The sequence below is a fragment of the Thermobia domestica genome, chromosome 15, assembly GCF_964235325.1.
Source record: "Thermobia domestica chromosome 15, izTheDome1.hap1.1, whole genome shotgun sequence".
Taxonomy (NCBI): domain Eukaryota; kingdom Metazoa; phylum Arthropoda; class Insecta; order Zygentoma; family Lepismatidae; genus Thermobia; species Thermobia domestica.
In genome coordinates, this window is record NC_137468.1 from 1,606,781 (window position 1) to 1,631,426 (window position 24,646).

Genomic DNA, 24,646 nt, shown 5'->3' on the forward strand with positions numbered 1-24,646 from the left:
CAAGCAGGATGCTAACGCCGCACTACCATTGATAAGCCCAAAGACTACACGATTGTACTCGTATAAGTGACCTTCAAAACTAAATGCGGTGTATGGTTTAGAATCTTCATGTAATTCAACCTGATTATACGCCATCACTAGATCTAAATTTCCGAATACAGTGTTCCCTTGTAAGGAAGCTAATATTTCTTCCACTGGAGGGTACCTCACTTGTTCAAGATCAATGTGACTATTCGTGCGTCTCAAATCTAATACCACACGTAGAGAACCATTTTTCTTTGGAACAACATGTAATGGATTAAGATGGACGCTTCGTGAAGGCCTAATGATCCCATCTCTTAACATATCTGTAATTTGCTGACGTACATTCTCCCTGTATCTATATGGAATTATATAAGGCTTGGTTACTAAGGGTTTGTCTGTTTTCACTTTAAAAGAATAAACAAAATCCTTGCAGCGCCCAGGACGTTCGAAAAAAACATTTCTATGTTTATATAAGATATCCTTAAAGTTAGCTTTTACTGTATTATCAGTAAAGTCAAGGCTGCCTTCGAGTGATTTAACACGCTCAGAAAATAATACATCGTCCTTTATATCCACCACATTTCGTGTGTCTTCCATTCGTTGATCATTTAGTTTACCACTTTCAGCACTAACAGAAGCATTATTCACTACGGGAGGAATATCATTATATTGACAAGCAAGATTATCTAATTTTGGAAGCAGTTTCTGCACGATTTCCTGAGGTATACCCGGATAGTCAACGTTTGATTTTTAAAATCAAGCATGACACGTAATTGAGATAATAAATCTAAACCCATAATTAATTTCTCGTTAAGTTCCTTTATTACCAGAATAGGAATTGATATTTCAAAATCTTGAATAGTTATTGTCACACGAGTGATTCCAGCTACTCTCTTTTTATGTTTACCGGTAAAATCAACTATAATAAGGTTCTCAGCCTTTTGTAATTTGGGATTCGAATAATTACTAGTAATTGCTTTCCATAATGAATACGATAATAGAGAGGCATTTGCTCCTGTATCTAGTAAAGCTTCGGTGCTTAACCCATTGACTTTAATAGGTATTTTAGCTGTACTATAAGATTTTAAAAATACAAAATTTTCTTCAATATTAAAACCATCATTGACAGTATCATCCTCGAACCAACAACGATTTACAACAGGTATAAATTGGTACTGACATCTATTAATTGCTATTTCTGAATAATTATTTACAGAGACGTCATGTGAAAGATCATTTTCATCATTAACATGAACATGTAAATTAGAAGATAAATGTTCATAAGAATTATCGCTTAAATTTTTAGATAAATGTTCAAGAGAATCTACAGCTGATATGGGTTTAACCCCTACCACATCAGCCGTAATTAGTTTAAATTCATACTGTTGTAGGGTTCTAATAAAGTGCATTGCACAGCACAATCGTGATGAGGTCCCGTATTATTGTTCTGTACAGAAATTACTTCGATACCTGGATCTTGATGCGAAGTGCCATCTCTTGACCTACCATTACGTCTATCCACGTAGTTCGATGAATTTCTAGAATTTCGCCATACATTTCGTCTACTGTTAAACCTATTTTGATTATAGGGTCTAACATATGGATTACTACGATTAATTGGGTTAGGCGGATTCCCTACATAACTTTGTCTATTTTGCTCATTTTGATTGCTAGAGTGTACTCGGCTTAGGTTAGGTTCCGTATTATTCACACTTCGGATATTTAAATTCCGAACAGGCACCAAATGATCTGAATTATTCCTATTTTTACCCATTCCTGCTTGTTGATTCATGGCATGGTATTGCGTTTCATAGCATTGGACAAGCATTAACAAATGGTTAAAACTCATACACTGGGTGGAAAATAAGATCTGTTGCAATTTAAATGGAAGCAAATTTCGAATCGATGCGATTATTCTCGATTCCGATTGCAATGGATTAACGACCTTTAATTCGTTGTATGTATTTACAACAAATTCTACAATAGATTTATGCACTCGAGGATTGAAGTGTTGATTTCTAATGGTAGCATCTCTATTCGCAAGCAAAAAGTCATTTTCATAATTTGCGATTAGTGCCGCTTTGAATTCATCATATGTATTGATGTGATCACGTACAGCTTTAAACCATAATGAACAAGGTGGGAGTAATATATGAGGAATTAATTTCATATATTGTGATCTATCTATACACATAATATTGCATTCGTCCTGGAATTTCTCTAAGAAAGAAGTAGCATTCTCGTTACACTTACCACTGAATTTGCTCATAGCTCGAATTTCACTCATCTTAACACTTAATTTTACCTTCCTTTTATCATTCCGTGTACTTATTGAATGATAGTTCTTATCCATAACATGATGTGTCGTTACACCATCTATGTTTCGCCCATCTGTTTCTTTGGATGTATTTCTTCCAATATAATATCATCATCAGACACCGGCGAAGGCGAGTTCATCTCTGGTGAGTGGGGAAACTCCAAGCGATCACTACACATGTTATTACGGTATGTGTTGTCCTTAACCTGTAGCATTCTAATTTCTTCCTGTAACGTAGCTATCGACTGCGTATTTGCTCGTATGTTGTTAGCATTATTGATGACCTGGATCTTTTGTTGTTGAACAGAAGATTCGGTTACTTCTAAATCCTTTTTTATATCACTGATTTCTTGGCTCAGATGGTTGTGATTACCTTGGCATTCCTCCGATATCCCTTTTAACTTTTCCTCGAATTGCGAGGTAATATCGCTCATCGTCTGAATAATTAATTGTTTCGTTTCATCCGACTTCTGTTCCATCTTCTGTTCTATCGTCTGCTTCAATTCTTCGTATTGCTTGTTAGATTCATCAGACTTCTGTTCTATTCGTCTACTTAATTCTTCAGAGTTATGCTTCATCGTCTGCTTTAATTCGGTAGACATCTGACTCAATTGCTGCTGTAAAACTAGCAAGATTCGGTCTTCCGATGTCATTCTTGATGTCACACTAGGTTCACCGTTGTCACTATTAGTGGATTCATTCTCCATTATTTCAGTGTCCATTTTCCTTATGATTATTCTACCACTTCTCAATATGGTCAAATTTGTATTCATTAAATTAATTGTAAAAGTAAATTCACCCTTACTTTACTTCGGGGTATAGAATTTATGAAAAGATCCCGGGTGAGGTAAACCAAAATTTTTACAACGACTCACCAAGGGTAGTCGTCAACCTGGTCCGTCTAAGTAAGATATACAAATATTGAGTGGTAGTATTAATTTGCATGTAAAAATTATCTTTGATAATTATATAGCATTATTCTCACCTTTTCTGTTAAAATGATAACGTCGATGAACGTTGCTAAAATGATTTATTAGCTGATATACTTTATAATATATTTTCCTTCAAACTGTCAAGCACACAAACTTGCTGACTAGGTATCCATAATAATATTTTTACATAGTAACAACTATCCCATAATAATAATTTACATATCTCAAAAACATTCTTCTTTTGTTATTATCAAATTAACATACTATTAAGTATAGTGCACATGTATTAACACTTTCTGCCCAAGGTACAGGTAATTATTAATCTATCCAAAGTATTTTGTTATAGTGTCTGGAGGAAAGAACACAGACTAAAGTACTTGAAGATAAAATCCTAAGGCGAATATTCGGATCCAAGAGGGACGGGAATGCAGGAATCGCGGAACTTTAATAACAACTGCATGATTTATACTGTTTACCAAACATTATTAGGGTCATTAAATCTAATACGCTCAGATGGACGTGCCATGCCAGAACGGAAGAAAGTAGAAAAATTTTCAAATTCTTTATAGGAACCTCAATCGGAAAAAGGACCATTAGGAAGACCTAGGAGAATAATAAGATAAATATCGCAGAAATAGAAATACAAAGTAGAAACTGGATCCAGTCGGCTAAAGACAGAAGTCAGTGGAGAGCTTTTGTGAACACAGCTTTCAATCTCCGGGTTCCATAGGCCATAGAGTTAGTTTAGTTCTTAGCTAGTTCCTACATGTTAATGATATTGCGTATATTAGTCCAGTCAACAAAGGCCAAAAAACCCTGATTAGAAAAAAAAAAATCGTGTAGTTCCGAAATTTGGCACAATTGTTGGGGGAAGTGTCTTAAACAACATACTAAAAGTCCCCGTGGGTGAGGGGTCGGCAACAGGGTGGGGGAGGGATTTAATTCTTTTAACGATGGGATTTCTCCAGGAGTTTGGAAAGTCTTTGTTAAGTAGCTACTGCGTCAGCACTACTCACCCTAATTGCATGATTAGTACGTCATTCTCTTCAAAACAAGGCAATCTGCTAAATGGAACTTTGTCCATGGTCCTATGACATACACGGAGAGGGAAATTTGTAAAAATATCGGGAAAATTTTCTTTAAAAATCCTTTTGTAGAAGTTTAGGGCCTTCTAGAGCGGCCCTGGGTAAGAGCACTCAGCCTTAATGTACCCTGGAAAATACATTGGATGATAGTTTTGCATAATTCCATTCCCATATATTTGATATTCACCTGGGAAAAAATATTTCCCTATCCTATTTGATTATATATGAACAGAGGAAAAAATATGGTCTAAACTTTCTGGACAAGGTACTTTTTATTCGAATTGTATGGTTAGTATGTCGTTCTCATTAGAATAAAGAAAGCTTTCAAACGCAATATTGTCCATGCCCCTATGCAGTGGCGTCGCCAGGACCTTTTTAGTGAGGTTTTAGCCCCTCAAATCAGATCTCAAGCCCCCCCCCCCCAAAAAAAAGAACGCTTAAATAATTTTTCATGTTATATTGAGCAAAGACATGTACGAAAAAAAAAGAAAACTCTTAGTTTTCCTCGGATTAAAATTACAATTACAAAAAACTCCGAAAATGAGCGTATTATTTCCAAATAAAGAGCAAAAGTCGTGTTTTATAAAACAAGCGTGTCTATTTACTGTTTTGAGAAGTCAAAGCGACTATTATTATATTAATATAAGGGAATGAGTTACAGTTCATGCCCCCTCAAAGCAGAATACCTGGCGACACTATTGCCTCTATGACGTACAGGGAAAAAAATTTTAAAAATGGAGAATATTTATGAAAGTCTTTTTGGATTTTGAAGCCCCCTAGGGTAGCCCTGAGTGAGAATGTGCGGTGCTAGTGTTTTCTGAAAAACACGTTTATATTAGGTGTTGGTAATATTCTTGCACTCCACAATCAGCAAGAATTTTCCTCTTCTTTGCAACCCGCCAAATCAAATCTTGTCTTCTCTTTTAGGAAGAAGAAAGGATAAAGAGAAAGTGACGAAGAAGTTAACAGCCTTCTCCCATGCCATCATCTCAAGCATTAGACCTCGATCGTTTCTATCTCCAATCCTGCATAGCATCGCTCTGTTCATTCACAGAAAGTTTGGATCGAGAAACTTGGTGAATCTGCTGGCAGGTTTGGAATTCAGTGCATCATATCATGATGCCCAAGAATTGGAACTGTCGACCATCTACAATCCTACAAACCCACTCCTACAGGAACATTCTGTCAATATATTTTTGACAATGCAGATTTTAATGTTGCCACCCTTGATGATTTGAATACTTTCCACAGTATGGGAGGTATCAAATGTATCACACCAGCTCGGGCTCTTCCTCCTGCAAATAAGATCAAAAGGCTGAAATTATCTCCTTCTGCTGACGAGGTAGGAAAACTAGGTCTTGTGGAACTGCTGACATTTGAAAATGTGAAAAAGAACGCGTTACATAAAATTGTTGTTCAGGATTTGAACATATTAAATCCCATTCCGTCTAATATATTTGAACCCAGCCTCCCAGATATATTATGGATGTCTGGTAAATGGCTGTATTCACTGCAAAACATCCCAGAAGTGCTAGTCATTCCAGAGTGGAAGGGATTCATGCAATTGGTTTGTGAATCGGTGAATTCTGATAAAAGTGCTGCGAAACTCCTTCCGTGCATAAATTCACCACCTAGCGATTTAAACACAGTGTACACCGCTCTGAAGTTTGCTGCCAAAGATAGTCATGAGCAAGGTTCGAAAACTTGTTTTGTCACGTCCGATCAGCCTCTGTATATCAAGGCTCGACAAATCGTGGCTTCTTGTTCGGATGATCCTCTGTTTGGAACAATTGTCGTGAGGTTGGGAGGATTTTATATGCTACTGTCCTATATGGGGTGTATAGGCCAGACAATGGCAGGAAGTGGACTGAAAGAGGTGTTATCCACAGTTTTTGCTCCTAATTCAGTTGATAAAATGTTGATTGGTCATGCTTATAGCAGAGCAGTTAGAGGGCATTTACTTGTACAGGCTGCTTTGGCTCGAATTATTCTGGATGGTGCCAGTGTTTCATCAGAAGAGCAGGAGATGATCATCAACACATTGTGCACTGTAGAACAACTAACCTTGGATGAACTCAGCAAGAATGCTCACCTGACTTCACTTAAAAACAAACTAAAATACGAGCTTGATCGTGTTAATAAAACCGGACCTATGTAGCTTTATGGGTGCATATGGTTTCCTTGATGAAGAAGTTCATTGTTGCGGAACGTTGTGGTGATTGGAATAGCAAATGATTTCGTTCTCCATGCAAGTGACCACTTTCAGTATGCAAAATGCGGCCATCTTTACGTGCAAGATATGCTTGAATTGGCAACTAACCATCCAGATGTGTTAGAAGACTTTGTAGAAAAGGGATATTTTACTATAAATAGAAGTGGTTCACCATGGGCAGGAGTTTGGTCTGACATGGTTATTGAGCAGACACTCATGCACTCTATGGAAAGCTCTGGCGGACTGACACGAGGAAGAGGAATCAAAGTGGGTTGGTGGGTCACGTGCGGCTTCTGCTATCTATTCTTCATTGGAGGAATTTGCTGGAACAGTTTTTTCAAGTGGAGAGCAGCATGTTGATTTACGTGCATCACGACAAAACAGAGATGAGCAGGACCGTCTAAAAGTTGATGGGTGGTTCACAACAAAAACTTCAGTTGATATAAATATCACGGTTAAAAAGGAGGATTTTCTTGCAAATGAAAAGAATAAGACTAAAGTTAATCACTTACTTACACAAACAATAGCTGCAAGAGGAATTCAAACAAGAGTCGCTACAGCGGATCCTGATACTACAATTGTAAGATGTGGGTTAGAGAAAGCAACTTCTCATCCTACTGTTACCATAATAGGGGAAGATTTGGACTTAATCGTTCTACTGGTTGCTTTGACACCACCAGAGAACATTTACTTCATGAAGCCTGGGAGGGGAAGAGTAACAACAATGGTTTCATTCTTCAAAAATCAATCGAGTCAGGTAAAAGACATTACTGACATCTTTTATAACTCCTCATCGACACCAGATGCTGTATCACAAGCTGGCGAGATGTTCCTCTCTCTATACAAAGCCGCTGCTAACGAACATGATTTGAATCATCACCAACAGTCAGTATTCCTTAAATCATCAACCAAAATCAAAACTGACCTCCCTTCACTTCCTCCAACTAAAGGCGCAGCGGAGCAACATTCGTTTAGAGTGTACCTACAGATACAGCAGTGGCTTGGTAACAACTTACCTCCTGCTCAGTGGGGGTGGGCCCGTGGAGAGAATGGATCCCTATTCCCACCGACAACAAACAACCCGGTAGCCCCAGGCAAAATTCTAAAATCCAAATTTTGTTACTATACGACAACTATTTAAATATATGTGCTAAAAAATGTAAGTGCCTGAAAGCTGGTATGGAATGCTCATCTGTTTGTGGTACCTGTCACGGTACGTGCACTAACGGTGTACGTTTAGGGGATGAGGATTTCGAACTTGATCATGTCTCAGAAGAAGTTGAGTTTTAATTATATGGTGTCAGAATGGTTTATGTACATAACATGTTAAATGGACAAATTAACATTTATTCTGAGAGCCTGTTCATGTTGCCTAATGTAATTGTACAATTCTATATTATGTGTATTATATAAACTGTCTTTTTGTTGCCTGGACTGCTCCTTCCACGAGAACTATTAGTATCTTGCTCAAGACATTTTAACCTAACCCACTAGTCATATATTTAATAAAGTGTACTGATGTATTTACTATATATTTGTGTGTTTTGTACTTTCAAACAGGATGGGGAAATATTTTCCCACGTCACTTTATATCACAATAATACCCAAAAGTATTTTTCATGGTACATTTGTGTCGTGTACTTTCTCCTGGGGTGCTCTAAGAGGCTTCAAGTGTCCAGAAAGTCACTTTCAGAGAATTTTCCCAAATTTCCCTCTTAGCACAGTCATAGGGGCATGGACAATATTGCGTTTGAAAGCTTTCTTTATTCTAATGAGAACGACATACTAACCATACAATTCGAATAAAAAGTACCTTGTCCAGAAAGTTTAGAACATTTTTCCCCTGTTCGTATATAATCAAATAGGAGAGGGAAATATTTTTTCCCAGGTGAATATCAAATGAATGGTATTACGCAAAACTATCATCAATGGTATTTTCCAGGATACATTAAGGTCGCGTGCTCTTACCCAGGGGCGCTCTAGAAGGCCCTAAACTTCTACAAAGGGATTTTTAAAGAAAATTTTCCCGATATTTTTACAAATTTCCCTCCGTGTATGCCATAGAGCCATGAACAAGGTTCCATTTAGCAGATTGCCTTGTTTTGAAGAGAATGACGTATTAATCATGCAATTAGGGTGAGTAGTGCTGACGCAGTAGCTACTTAACAAAGACTTCCCAAACTCCTGGAGAAATCCCATCGTTAAAAGAATTAAATCCCTCCCCCACCCTGTTGCCGACCCTTCACCCACGGGGACTTTTAGTATGTTGATTAAGACACTTCCCCCAACAATTGTGCCTAATTTCAGAACTACACGATTTTTTTCCCCTATTTTTCGTTCGTTGCCTGGCCTATATATAGCGGTATGTATCATATTTACGAGAATCTAATGAGCATCTCTTTGTCCAGATGTACTATCCAAAATTATGGTGCCATTAGATTCACGTGAACACGGTATGTTTGTATGTTTGCTATACAAATCCAGGCCGTCGAACAATTTAAAACGAATTTTAAGAATAGGGAGTTTTTATCATGTTACTATGCTAAAGGGTATGAGAGGTTTACAGAAAAATAAAATATCTCAGAAATCTCTTAGTTTACAGAGATGAAATTCAGTATTTAAATTCGTTATTAAAAATAGTTGTCTACGTGTCCTAACGTTTTTGAAAATTCCACTTCTAACGGGGCGAAGGATAATTTCTCTATTTTTTCCCCTTCACATTCAAATCATCTTTGCCTCATTGTGGGAAAAGCCTGAACAGTTTGAAATGAATTTTGGAATAGTTAACACTTGATTCAACTGTTATGGACCATTATCAACTTGGAGAATGAGTTGCGTCACTTCCATCAAATACTTATCGTAAGGGAGATGCCAAGAATACAATATCATGCGACCTTTCGAACTTAGGCGAATGAAACTTCATGTATAATCTCCGTATTGTTGGTCAAACTGGGTTTTTATGCTTTCGACTTAAATGCCCATCCTAAGGGTGAAAAGGGGCTTCAAACATACTTTTGAAATACTTCCCAAGAGACCATTCTTCTCATGCAAAGAATGGTTATTTCAGCTAGTAAAATTATAATGTAATTCATTAATACCAGTTAAAAAACATTAGGAACGAATTGCTTAATGCCTAGAACATATTAGTATTTCCAGTTTTTTAAATACCAAACAGTAAATGAATACTCCTTTTACAGTACTGTCCTTGCTAGAACATAGAACGTTCGTTGATGCTGTACGATAAAATAGCCATTGTTTTTATTTTTCAGTTTCATAACGTCGTTGGGTGTAACGTATTTGGCGTTGTGTGAATCTTCCTACCCAGCTGTGTTAGCATTTAGTTTTCTGGATGAATTGATGAAAGATTTTGTAACGTTATATGAAACACGAAAGATCAATGAAGCGAGAAGACCCTACGCATTCATCGAGTTTGGTAATTTTCATTTTTTTCCTTCTTCTCTTTCAATATATGTATTTTAAGGCATATTTCTTGCATTAGAATTTATAATTCAAGACTACTTAGGTGAAATGACTTGGAGAAAACTCAAGAATTAAGACTCTTATCTGTTCCATTTTCGTGTATGATAAGAGCTCTTTCTAATGCCACCTTTGGTGAGGAGATTCAGGTTCTGGGTTTGGTGTAATGGAATCCCAGTCGAATTGCAAAGTGTTTGAATGTTTAAAGCTTGTATCGTGTGCGTACTGTAACAAAATAAAATGTATCTATTCAAAATTTTTAAATAGGATAGCGCCCTACCCTCATGTTGATTGTTAAATTATATAATGTGTCTCGCGTTGGAAACTTCATAACGAGGAACTGCATAATTTATATCGTTTATTAAACATTGTTAGGGTCATTAAGTCTAGGAAGCTCAGGTGGGCAGGTTAGATGGAAAAAAAGTAGAAACACTTTCAAAATCTTGGCTAAGAACCCAATTGGGAAAAGACCATTAGGAAGATGTAGGCGGAGATGGGAGGACAATATTAAAATGGATCTCGTAGAAATAGAAATACAAAGTAAAAACTGGATCCCATTAACTGAGAAGAGACGTCAAGGGAAGACGACATTGAACGTTTGGGTTCCATAGGCCATAGAGTGAGTTAGTCCCGCCTAGGACTATAACAAATGAAAGTTGCATGTACTTACAAAGACTTTTTGTCCCAAATTCTTACTTACCATACAATTTGAAGTTTTTTCATTATTATTATCGCGTCAAGATGGCATCGCCTGAAGATGTGTGTGGATTATATGACAAGCCATTTTTTGAGAAACAAATAATACTTGCATGCAGTTTATGTACTACAATGTTTCATGTGGAAAACTGTCTTAAATTTGGACGTATAGAGTATGTATTCAGAAAAAAGTGTTTCAACAGAAATGTCAGAACTGTATACGGAGCAGGGACGATAGCATACTGATTACTCTGATGCTTCCCCGCCCCCCCCCCCCCAAATGGGGCACATATCAATAACGAAAGCAGGAACTCAGATCATGAAATAAGTGAAAATGAAGATTTAGATGTCATTAAATAGGAACATAAATTGTTCCACCTGTTGTGGTATAGTGAAAAACAAACTGTTAGGTTTTCATTATTAAAGGCCATGAGTGGAAAATAGTATTTTCTTAGAGCAGAAATCATATCAGTAAAACATGAGAACCTAAAGCTGATTGAGTTAATGTTGAATGGAAACAAAATCATTTGTGGAAGTAGTGAGCAGTGAATCACCAAATAAACAACACAAGGTACAAGGAGAGAATATAAACAATGCCAGAAAGGTAAACGAAACAGCATACAGCACATTACAGCAGGACAAAAATGTAAGAGATAGTGAGTGGAAGGTAGTTACCAAACGCCTGAGGCGTAGTATCAAAGAAAAACAGGATCAGACCAAACTCATGAATCAAGTCTTTACAAAAATTTTGCCAATTTAATACAAAGGAGATTAAACACTGATAAACTGAAGGCCAATAAAAAGCTCTCCCGTGTGGCTACTCGATTTATAACGTGTGTCGACCTAACTATGTTTTGTAATTATATCAGTGCATTTGTGAGAGATAATGTTAACATTGAGGTTTAAGAATATGTTAAAAACTACTCATCATTTTGTGTTAGTGTTCAAGAAAATGAGTTTAATAGTGTAATTCAAATATTTGACCAGATGGCGTTTTGTTCACTAGATTTATGGGTCGTCTATAGAATGAAATAGTTATGCAAGAACTTGGAAATCAATCGAATAAAAAGGACGAAAATTTAGGTAAATAAATTGTTTCATTATTAAAGTAACATAAGCTGAAACTATGATCAAGTTGCACTTGCAGTGCAGTAAGTGGGCTTAATGGAAAAGGATATTCGTTCACAAACAAAATTAATTGCAAAGAATATGATTTCTGTTGTATTACTGAAACATTATTGAAAGAATCAAACAAACATTTCGTGCAATTCTCCGAGAAATATAATGTTATTAGAAAGGACAGAAACCTATAATTAGTAAACAAAACTGAGGAAGGTGAGTGTATGATTATAATAAAAAAAGAAATACTTGCACTCATTGATGAATCTCCCTGGCAGTCTACACGTAATAACAATAAAAATCGCAATCTCAAACAATAAACCAATTTTAATATGTTTAAATTATTTTCCTCCCACACTACCATTAAAGAATTTTATAGATTATTGTGTCCGGTTAAGTTCTTACGTATTAGCAAAGATCTTACGTATTAGATCATAATATTACGTTTTAATGCGGGGTGGGGTGAGTGAACTGACTGTGGAAGAGGTACTAACTTCTAACAATTTCTATGGTGAGGAAAAAGTAGAAAAAATATTAGAATTGAGCAATTAAGTCAAATGAACAAGTAATACGATAATAGGAATCAGAATAAAGTACTGGATGTTTTGCTCACAAAAAATCATGATGTTGCTGCACTAGGGAAAAAAAAAAAAAAAACAATAATGACGAAGAAGCATACATATTACACTATTAATTATGATTTTAAAAAAAGCCGACTTCTCTTATTTATATTACGGGATAAAGGTAATAGGGGAAATTAAGGATCATGTAGATAATGCCGATGAAATGGCACGGAACTTAACGAGGTGTTCCCTAAGAAATTGTATAATAACAACACAAAATATAAGGATCCTTGGACGAGTGGAGCACTGAAGTCATTGATAAATAATAATAATAATAATAATAATAATAATAATAATAATAATAATAATAATAATACTTTGTAAACGGCAAACAATAATATTTCGTGTAACACGTATTCCGAGTTGAGAAAGATTGTTAAAAAGAAATACCCTCAGGCAAGAAAATTATATTTCTGGAGAACATTTGAAGAATTTTATTTTAGATTCTAATCAGTATACAAAATGATGGCTGGTGTTGTCACTGTTAGTTTCCTTCCAGGATTGCTTTTTTTTTTTTTTTCTTTCTCGAGGTGCTACCCACTTTCCAACCTTCGGCCAAGATGTACACTGTTTTCCATGACGGTGCATGTTCTCCACACACTATCACAAATCGCCTATGAATTTTAGCAGTGGCCCCCACCCTCTTTCCAAAGGAACCACGATGTCCAGCACTGTCCTCCATAATCAGTTTTCATGTTAGCCGTTAGTGACACAGAGGTTCAAGAAATGGACTGCATAGGACGCTGCTCTCGTCCCCGTTGCCAGTGGTGCTCCTAATTGGTAGATGAGTGTCCTAGATGCCTGTGACTGCCTTTCCAACTTCAGTGGTCCACATTTGGGACGAGAAAAGAAAGTGTAAATCATAGTACGCTCGTCGTATATGCTGGTTAAACTCTTAAGATCCTGCTATCCTGATGAATATCAATGCAGAAGTTATTCATACAAATAAGGATGATATCTAGATGAAGTTACTGTAAGATTCATGTGAATGAATCCCTTTGATGTTCGCTGTGTGCTTTAGAGGAAACAGTATGTCAGGGAGTTTATTTTCATGTAAATGGTTACGGAAACCACGAGCTGCTTCTCTTTTATTTTAGCTGGAATTCAGTGGCTGCGAAGGCAAACGTCAAAACGGAAACAAGTGACATAAATTAGCAGGCCCTGGAAAGCATTTATTTTATTACTTTTAAATTCATATATTATATACTGTTGTGCCAGTCTTTTAAGCCGATTTAAATGTGAAAATCCATTGCAAAAAATGCAAGAAACTGTTCAGATAAAAGTTCGTCTTACTGCTTACCGTCAAAAGGAAACATTGGTGGCATGTAATGATTTTTTTTTTTTTAATAATTAGCTGAACTTATGTAGATGAATGAATGATTTTTTTCTTTCTTTTTTTTTCCAGATAATTTCATCCATAAAACAAGACAGAGATACAACAAGCCTCAAAGTCTTACAACGCGGGTCAATCTTTCTGAGTTGAGTTTGGAGATAAAGCTGAGGCCTCCACATGTATTATCTCTGTCGGATATTGATCCATTGTTGAATGGATACCCGGGGGGAAAGTACTCACAACTTTCAGGTACAGTATATGGTTTTATTTGTTTAATAGCTGTGTATATATTGTGGTTAATGGAGAAAACGCATTCTTTGAATTTCACGTAAATATGATATTCGTATAGTTTGTTCTTCAGTGTGTACGGTTCTTCACAGTGCACATAGGTCACGTTTAGGGTAAACAGTTTCTGAGTTGAGTTGAATTGATTTTGAGTTTAACGTTCCGTTCAGCAGCGAGGCTAAATGAGACGTAAACCTACTGATTAACGTGGAATCCGAACCACATGAGCTCCCGCCGGGAATCGAACTCGGGTCTCACCGAACAGTTTCTGGTTCGATTCTAAGTATGAGAGGCATCTATTTTTCCGTGTGCGTTATTGAGATTCTTCTTTTTGTCACTAAATATCATTCACTTATGTTAAACTTCTTGTCATCCGTCTTTTGTTGTATATGAATATGAATATAGCAACCATATTTACGAGAAGTAAAAGCGAGCTCTTTCAAATGCTTTAAACAAAGCCAATAGTAGAACTAAAAGTATACAGTTAATTGTGTGAACATGTCGTCGGTCGTTCTAGGTATTTGGTAATTTGAAAACTTTTACATCTGAATTCATATAGTTAAAATGTGGAATTATATACACAGTGTCTCTAAAATCTTCATTCTCGGATTTCAGTGTGATATAATTATAAAACAGCTAATCATATTTGACTAAAAAGCCTAAGCCAGTTTGTTTAAGGCTTGTTTAGTTGGCAAGAGATGTCAGTAGTGTGTAGGAGCGATTTACACCAGCGACATCTCCGGCCACCTCTTGTCACAGTGTTCAAGATATAGGAAAAATTCTAATTATTGTGTGTCTTATCTATGTAATTAGTTGCATGTGTGTATAACAAAGTTCCTACTGGTCAGAGAAGCTCAGGGAAAAAGACTGGAACTCAGGGAAATTTTATAAAATATGTTTTTTCTAACATAATTTTACATCAATGTCAGCTTAGTCAACAATTATCATACCTATTTTTATGGGAAGTAAGTGGAATGTACGTATCAGCAATTGATTCTACAGTGAAACCTCTCTAAAGCGGACAGCCGTGGGGAATCAAAAATTGTCCGCTATAAAGAGGTGTCCGCCTTACAGAGGTTTCAATATTTTCTTACGTAAATTAATAAACAAGGTAATATGCAATTAGAAAAATATTTTTACATAAATCACGTATTTATAAATATTACCAAAACGTTACTGTACCTGCATTATCTTGCGTCACCCAATTCCCTATGTTCTAGGCACAACATGGGAATAAGATGTTATAGTTCTCTGCACTTTACACATATCGCTACTTACTACGTTTTCGGTGTATTGCTTTAATTCGTGAGTTAATTGCAGCCCAGTAATGACTTTTTTTTAAAGACAATATGCGTATCCGTGATTAAAAAAAACAAACTTGTCTTCTGCTTGGTTAGAGATTCCAGCGGGACAGTAGATGATGTGTCATCCCAAACAGTGGGTAACTGTCAATCACTTTTGTTTCTGAAGCAGGTTGGGTGGGAGTGGAATGCAAGCAAAGGACATAAGGGTGTTGTGAAACAGAGACCCTTCCTCAGAGTTGCTGAACAGACATTTGAGTGGGCAAAATGTCACCCTCATGTTCTTCCTTATGACATAGTATGAATTACTAAAAGTGTATTTATACTGTACTTTTCAACTTGTTTTTAGAGAGTGTCCGTAATAGGAGGTAAATAATACCTTTAAAAGACAAGAAAGACTGTCCGTGTCCGTACTAGAGTATGTCCGCTTTAGAGAGGTTTGCCAATATGTTTCTTCCTATTACAGTGTTTGGGGATTACAAAATATGTCCGTTATGGCAGGTGTCCGCTTTATAGAAGTGTCCGTTAGTAGAGGTTTCACTGTATTTGTCTCCATAGAATAAATGTTCTCATATATAAGTATTCTATACAAATATTCACCGTTATTTATTCAATATGTCTAACGTCATCCGACGCCCGTCTTGAAAGTCAGGGAATTTCCTGCCAAAGGTCAGGGAAAGTCAGGGAGAAGTAAGGGAAATAGATTTCTCCAGATCAGTGGAACCCTGTAATAAGTAATATAAAAACTTGAACATTTTATACAATAGCTATAGATCACCAAGTATTGTACAGATACTGAAGATAAGACGTGGACGGAACGCATCACTCGCATGCAGATACTTACGAATGAATGACTAAAATCAACATTTGGATCAAGATATATATAAAACTGTATATCAGGCACTCGAAAATTCTCAGCACAGGTTTACAAATGTATTGACAAGAATGTGCTATAGATGGGTAATATAGAACCCAGAATCGGCAACGGAAACTGTTAGTTTCGAAACCTAATATATTCTCATTCAACTGTGGAAAAATAAATTTGAATGAGAGAAACTTTAATAAACATTGGCACCTTAACACAGTAAGGACAAACACATCTATAATAAAGAGTTATGTATATTTAGAAACTGAAAATTTATACTCATCTTAAAACAATTTTAGCTATCACACTGAAGAAATCTATTATTTTCATGTATTATTACTTCCTCAGTTTTGTTTAGTTGGTACACTTATATTTCTAGCTTAGTTATTCTGTTTTTATTGTTTGGAGCGTGGAAGAGCAAGGACATTGATGGACATTGTTTGCTAATTATTGTGTAGTGTTTGCAATATTTATTAGTTTTGAAACTTATTTCGGAATAAACATTAAAAATCAAGCTACAAATGGTGCACATTCCCCGACTGTTGCAATGGTGAAATTAGTGTAATATAAAAGTAAAAATATGTCAATAAGCTAGTGTATAGATAAATGTTCAATTAAAGTAAATAACTACACATCATATTCAGTGTATTAATTTACAAAGTACGAGAAGTGATCAGAGAGTAAGGTTACAAAGCCTGCTGTGAAATATGTATATGTTATTTCATACAACGAATACCACCAACAGATAATACATATATTAGGTTATTTTTCGACGTAGGCTCCATATCGGTTCAGGCACTTGTCGCCTTGTAGGATGAATTTGACGATTTCCTCCTGGTATAAATCCTGTCCTTTCGTGTTCAGCTAATTATTGTGATTCACCTCCTCATCTGAAGCGAAGCGACGGCCTCCTAGGTGCTCCTTCAATCGCGAGAGCAGGTGAATGTCACTTGGAGCGAGATCCGGGCTGTAGAGAAGATGGCCGATGATGTCCCAGCGAAACTGCTTCAACAGTGTGCTGATTTTTTGGGCTGTATGCGGGCGCACGTTGTCGTGAAGGAAGACATTCGACACCATTCTTCGACATACTAACGAGACATTACAGTCTCTCCACAAACCTATACCAGCTGCCGGTGAATTTCAGCTGCGGTTACATGTTTCGCTCACAGAAATCGAATAACTGAGCGGACTTCTTCTCGAAACCAGTTTTCCAAACGAGTCGCCATTTTTGTTTACCTACAACTAGCGCCGTAGGTGGCGGTAACTGAAACTTCGCACAGTTGCCAACTCCATGTATTGAAATTACCGGACACTCCTCCTTCCTCTATAACAGTCGAAACTCCGGAAATACTCGCCTTGTAACCTTAGTTCCTGATCCTCCCTCGTATAAACCACACAGTTCTCATTTTAATAAACCAGTAGCTTCTGACAGCATCGTTTCTGTTTGGTGGGAAGAGAATTTTAAAGCAGGAGACAGCCAAATCATTACAAAGTATAAAGACTATCTATTTTCCTTTCTTCAATGATAAGGGCGAACATGTGTTTCTGAAAGAAAGAGAGGGACGCTGCACCAAGAGAAGAGAGAGAGTAAGGTTTTAGGTTCCAAATCACCGATTAGAGAAGGCGGGAGGCCTCATTAATTACGACCATAAATTGATTTCTCTTAGGATCCGAAAGATAAATGATAGATTGTCTTTATTCTTACGCTTTGTGCTCTAAATATGATATATCAAACAGTAAATGTTTATTTGTTTCAGTTGGAGCGCCGCCCAAGTTGGAACCAATCTCATGGCTTGGTATAGTAACTATGACCATCACAGGATTCCTCGCTCTTATCAATTTCTATCGAGGGATGTCTGCACTTAGTGCGTCCAGCATAGAGGTATTACTTTCTAACTTGTATCGATTCGCTTAGAAGAAGGTGGTGAACATGTGTTGCTGCTTTTATATAGATTTCTCTTTTGTACTTGAATGGTGACCACAGCATTGGTTGTTGCTTTTAAGAGTTCCAGGTTTGTTTCACGGTCTAGGCATTGTAAATATTATGTATTGTTTGCAGTTGAGGCATTTTAAATATTATGTTCATTTACTTACGAAATATATTATATGCATATTTACTATTACAAACGATTGTCCCGCTCCTATCGTGATTGGGACTTCAGAATCATAACAGTAATTTATTTCAACAGGCCTTCTCCCGCCTTCTCGATGCGTCTTTTACCGCTGTACCGCTCACTAAACATGATTATAGATTTTGTCCATTTAAATATAGAAACCTAAGCTTCAACATAAAACCTTTGTAAAGAAGATAATGTTAGATTAATCCTGATACAAGTACAAAAGTGGCAGCGCTACGATTATTCTTATAAGTTAATAGTCTCCGCTATACGTTTTATTTTTTATTTTAGAATTATCGCAACTACAGAAGTAAGTAATTACTTTCTGATATGATATTTATTCTGGCTTGTAATTACTTTCTGTGTGGTTCAGTGTTTACATTATCAACCAAAGTAATTTTCATAAAGTGTGGATTAATCTAACGTTGCCCTATGCACAAAGGTTTTATATTGAAGCAAGATTTTTATGGATCAACCTTTTATGAACACAGGAATAGAAGATATGTTGAAAAAGACCCAGAGAGGGCCTGAAACAGTTCGCTGTTAATGTTTTTCCAAGTCCGCGATGCAAAGTAGGATCAGTTTTTCCTAATATGTTTATTATTTGTAGTTTAAGATTAGTTGTTAATATCGAAGCTATTATGAAGATATTTTCACCAATACTACAAGATCTCACTCCATAATTCGATCTCATGTGAAGTAAAAAATATACTATAACATAAAGTCCCGGGTTCTAGTAATTAGCCAATACTAAATTGGTAAAGTGTAATGTCTTCATGACACTATGTGTCACTTAGATTAAACATCCCTAAAACTGTGTCATAGAGGTATATCAACAATAATATACTTTCGATGTGCATTGCTATGTCCATGTTACTTGCGCTGTTACGGTTCTAGAGGCCCCCAAATTTTGAATGTTTTTGATACTGTAGCGTCCTTAGTTAGCAACACTGAGTAATGAATGTGGCATTGTAAGTGTTCATTTAATATGTAATAATCGGACGTAGTTGCATAAATACATTTTTATGTTTGGTTAGCAACATTGTTCATTTGATGGTATTGCGGAATATGTCAAACAATATTCCTGAGCCGATATTTTCATCCTGAAAAATGTTTCACCGTTTTCTAGTTTATAAGAGTTACTTTTTAAAGAAAAGATAATTGATCCACTTTGGATATTTTGAATCAGACGTTGTAGCTTAATAGCAATAAAATATTCTATTCTGTAACATTTGGTTATCTTTGACGCAAATTCTAAACTTGTTTCCTGGAGAAAATACTACCTTGTGTCAAGGAAAGAGATTTTTACTTTTAATTGGATATAATTATGTACTTGTAAATAAGTTCTTCCATATCCATTGTTTATTTTTCTGTATAAAATGATCACGACTTGCATTTGAAGCTTTATTAACAAGTGGTAGATAATTGATAGAAATCGTAGATTGAGCTTCTTACACCAAATGAAACAGTAATAAAGTTAGTTTGACAGAGACGTGTTTAGAAGCTAATGGAGTGGTCTGCTGTGTTTGTTTGGAGAATGTGTATATTCCTGATTGATGTGTAAAGGGTGCCAAAATTACACTGAGATTTCTGTAGTATGATCATTGCTTCAATAAATAGTGAACTTTGTGTTTGCACCACTAGATGATGTTGTATATCAGAAAGTGGGTGGTAGCTGCGGACAATATTTGTATGAAGATTGTACGCGGTTAAGTATTTTGACTGAGAAATTGCACAATGGATACATCCAAATATGACCAGCTAACAGCTATTCAACTTTTGATAGCAAAACACATTGAGGTGTTGAAATTTATCTTCGTACGAAGAATGTATGGGAGGTATGGGAGTGTGTGGGACGCAGTTCACTGTTCAGATGATGTAATACATTGGATGGAGAATGTGCTACGGTTTCTTCGATGGGGGGGTCCTTCGATAAACCACCATTAGCTCTGACGTGTCACCCTGTAACTCTAACATCATCGGGCCACCGACTAAAGCTCTAAAGACTACCAGATCGCCAATGATGCTAAAATCCATGACACCATTAAAAACTGATACTACAGTCTATACTATAATGGAGGTTCTTCACTCAAAATACCCATAATTACGTTCGGAGATTTACACGTGTGACTCGGAAGGTGATTGTGTGTTAAAAGTGTACTCACATAATCCATCCAATTAAGTCTCACTGTCATTTGGGCACCCCGTGTATTTACAAATTATTTTCCATTTTGTGAAATGTAAATTAATATGTAGTCATTAAGATAAATATTGATACTTCGTGTACTTTAATACAGTGATTTATTTTCTTACTTCCGTTACTTGTAGGAATATGATGGACCCAGTCCAGCACATGCGTTCATATTCTTGTTCGAGAGCTTACTACAATGTTGTCAGGTAATTAAAAATTAGTCTATTTACAAAAAGGAATAATTTACATTACGCTATTCAAGCTGATATTGAGTTGAGTTGATTTTGAGGTCCCGTTCAGCAGCGAGGCTATATGAGACTTGGACCTACTGATTAACGTGGAATCCGAACCACATAAGTTCCCGCCGGAAATCGAACCCGAGTCTCCCACGCCAAAGGCGCGTACGCTAACCGCTTAGCCACGAAGGAGCTCTCAAGCTGATATCTAACAAAACTATTGGTTTTATACTCATACACTAGTAATGTGTAATATTTATCATACTACACACGAAACGCATCGTGGAAGATTGTTTATATATATATATATATTTGAACCATCAAGCTTTCCTACCAGTTGGAGTGAGATGATAGTTTAGGTTTTAAGTTAAGGAAAATCGTGAAGTTTTAGGAGTAGAACATAAAACTAGGGAATTTCATTTCATTGTCTTCTGTTTATGTGATGAAAGTTTTTATTTTTTAATCAATGGTATCATGCCCTTTAAGCTAAAGAAGACAGGTGATTATGGAGTATGAAAATAAAGAATATGCAGTATTTGCTGGAATGAGGATCTAGAAGGGAACTGAAGAACCACGAGAAAACACTAAGTTATCCACCACCAACTTACATTCAGTGAAAGATATTTTATATATACATATACAAACGAATTTCTTATTACCCTTTAACAATAAGGTGAAAATATCCTTTATTATAAGAAAAAAACGTCTCAGTCTGTGATCAGCACTAATCCCTAATAGTTGACAATCGCCAATCTGTTGTGTTCTCTACCTGCCTTTGAAAATATAGTGATGATGCTAAAGATGAACGTGTTTTGCTGTTCATTATTAAAGCAAGGGCTTTATTAAATGAAAATGCGGTTGTCATTACTTATATAAAATCTTCCATATCGAGCACAGTATAATTTAGTAAATAAGTAACATGAGCACAGTGTATAAACCACAGACAGTTGTTACCGTTTAACTTTAGAACAGTGCAATTTTTAAGAAACTTCAACGCCAACCCACATGAAGCATACTATTATTCACTGGCCGCAACCATATTTAGATTTGAGCGTTATTATTTGTATAATCACAAGATAATTGCTAGGCAAACTAAAGATAAATAAAAAAAAATAAATGTAAACAATTAGAAGTTTTAATGAAGCATGATTTGAAACGTGACTGTACGGCGAGACGAAGTTTTGGGGGGAACAAGATGGCGATGGACATCTTTACATCTGGAGTATCATGCTTCTTCAATTGTGCAATTATGAATTCGTACATAATTTTAAATTTTGACAAAATTTAGTTTCTTTACAATTTTTATATATTATTACATCTTTTTTATATGTCCTAAGCCTCTAACCCCCAAGTAACTTTACAAATTGTGTGTGAAAACAAATCTACTTAGAACAGGCGAATTAGTTCATGTTGGAACGTTCCATTTTATACAAATCTATGTTTTCAAAAATAATTAAAACAAATTTAGTAAAGCAAACCTAAGCTAACCACTGGGCTATAAGGCCGGGACTTTCTTTATAAATCTCCCAAAAGGGAGATAACTAGAACTAAAACTAAGTTTGGAGAGAGCAACTAGTAACACTAAAATAGTATACTGTAAGCGTTTTAGCTAAACGCTTCACCAGAGAGGGAGGGAAAAGAAAAAACAAGAAAAAAAGAAAAGAGAGAAAAATACAAAGAACAGCAAATTAGGTGCGAAGCGTCTAAAGTAAACGGAATTCATATACATTCGTACACAAATGCATCGTTTCTAAGCTTTAACCCGCCAAAAGTTGATCAAGACAAAATATAAGATAACCTTGTCGCCGCCTGTGTTTCACATCTACTGATTCATTAATGGAATCTATGTTAAGAATGAGCATTGTATTCTTTTATCTGATCTTTTGTTCTAGATTTTTCACATTATTTTATCGATCCGACTACATTTGTTGCGGTATAGCTCCGAAATGACCCGTTTGTGCACTGATGTTGGTGTATAATTTTTTTTTTGGGGGGGGGGGAGGAGCTCAATGGTGGTGCGTTCACCTCTTGTGAATAGGGTCTCTTGTAGGATCGTCAAGTGAACTTTGTGGTGGACAAGCACAATGTGTCCGTGGGTTTTCTCGGGATTCTCCCGTTTTCTTCCACTTTCTTCATTCCACCATTTCATTCATTTCTCATCACTGTCTCCTTTAGCCTAGCCGGCATAACTGTGGGACGTAAAACTTCAAGATTTCATTTTTTTTTTTTAAATCGTGTTTTGATGTTAGTATTAATTTCCCAGAATGTTTTGATGTTTCAAGATCCTGTATATGACGCATCCTACAAAAATTTGGGTTTGAGAGACAAACTGTAGATTACAGTTAGGCTAGAATTAACATTATTTTGTTTCAGCTTACTTATTTACTTCCATGTTTCATTTCAGGTTATTCTTCTTCTGTCGTATACGAGGTATAGAAAATTGGAATCGTGGGTTGTTCTGTTTGGAGTGTGTGCCTGTAATCTGTTTGTGTGGGAATTAAGAGACCTTTGGCAAGTGCTTGTGTACATTGCAGTGGCTTCGACCATGAACTTTTGTATTACAACCAGACAGTTTGAAACAAAACTACCAAACTACGACGTTTGATGAAAATGGTTCATAGACTTCCTTACAATTGTGTTCTGTATATAATGTAATAAGAGATTTTCTATTTTACTATGAAGATGTAAATGAACATTGTGCATATATTTTCACGTACTTTTTCTATGACGCTTTGTACAATAAAGGACAAAGTGGACGGTATTTTGAGGTCATATACTGGTCACAAAACATGGAGACCTTGTACACTAATTTCTTTAAACATAATTCTATTTTTGTGTAATAGGAAATACGTCTGGGATATTTTGTCAGAATGAAAATTACTCTCCCGTGATATTCCTCCGCATTGCATTAAGTACTCTCGAAAAATGTGAATTCATTGATGCCAGTTTCTTCATCTATTTAAGAGTTCGCATGGTTAGAAATTCTTTGCGGAGGTATGTCACGAGTGAGTAGTGCTTTCATAATTTTATTTTTTTGTATGACAAACCTATAAGTTATGTAAGTAAGAAAATACGAAGAAACTGTTTTTCTACAATACCCGATTGACAATTGGCCTCCTGACCGTCCTTATACTGATATTTATTTCGTGTTATTTAAATGTATTTTCTCTGTAATAAATAATCTATATTCTTAATGATGTATCATTTGTACTAATCTGGTTCTGTTGTCTGTTTATTCTTGTCTTGCCGCCCAAACAACAAGAATGAATGGTCCTTTACTTGGAGAGATCATGCTTGTTTTCTTCCCTATTCTCATGATCATCAAACATGAGTTTGACAGTGAAGCCTAGAATAGAAATCAGTGAAACAACTAGAAAACCCAGTAAATTAGGATAATTATTAATAGATTGTAAGGAACATTTATTAATATTAGTTGCCATTTTACTTATTTTGATGTTCCTTTTATAATCTTCCAAACAACTTATTTGCTCTAAATTGAAATAAATTCTTTAAATCTTGCTAAATTTAAACATTAGAAATTACATCTCTTGTTTAACCTAAAACAAGAATTAATAAGCTTAAGCATGATTTAATAACAGGTGTACCTTAAGGTAAATTTTATCTTTGTTTTGATAACTGATTACGGTTACAATGTAGAAGTAAAGTACTAAACAAAACATGTAATTATTAAATTTTATAAAATTAAATATAATTCATCTGAAGTTAAAACGACCAAAAGTGTAAAAATTTTCACCATATGGAATAAAACAATCTTGTTCGTGCTGAAGATGGATGCCCGAGATCAATTATGAAAATTTTCCGATTCATAAAAA

General features: G+C 35.8%; 1 protein-coding gene across 2 annotated transcripts in view; it reads left to right on the plus strand.

Moving 5' to 3' along the window:
• LOC145672032 (vesicle-trafficking protein SEC22a-like) overlaps positions 1–24,007 on the plus strand; it is a 38,980-nt gene extending 14,973 nt beyond the window's left edge. Inside the window, exons 3-7 of one of the 2 annotated variants that reach the window (XM_081741227.1) lie at positions 9,840–10,003; positions 13,891–14,067; positions 18,027–18,151; positions 20,715–20,783; positions 23,218–24,007. In XM_081741227.1, the coding sequence (XP_081597353.1) occupies positions 9,840–10,003; positions 13,891–14,067; positions 18,027–18,151; positions 20,715–20,783; positions 23,218–23,418 (736 nt within the window). In that variant the 3' untranslated portion in view covers positions 23,419–24,007. The remainder of the gene's footprint in view (positions 1–9,839; positions 10,004–13,890; positions 14,068–18,026; positions 18,152–20,714; positions 20,784–23,217) is intronic. The other variant, XM_081741229.1, reaches the window with a different exon arrangement.
• The last annotated feature ends 639 nt before the right edge of the window (positions 24,008–24,646 follow it).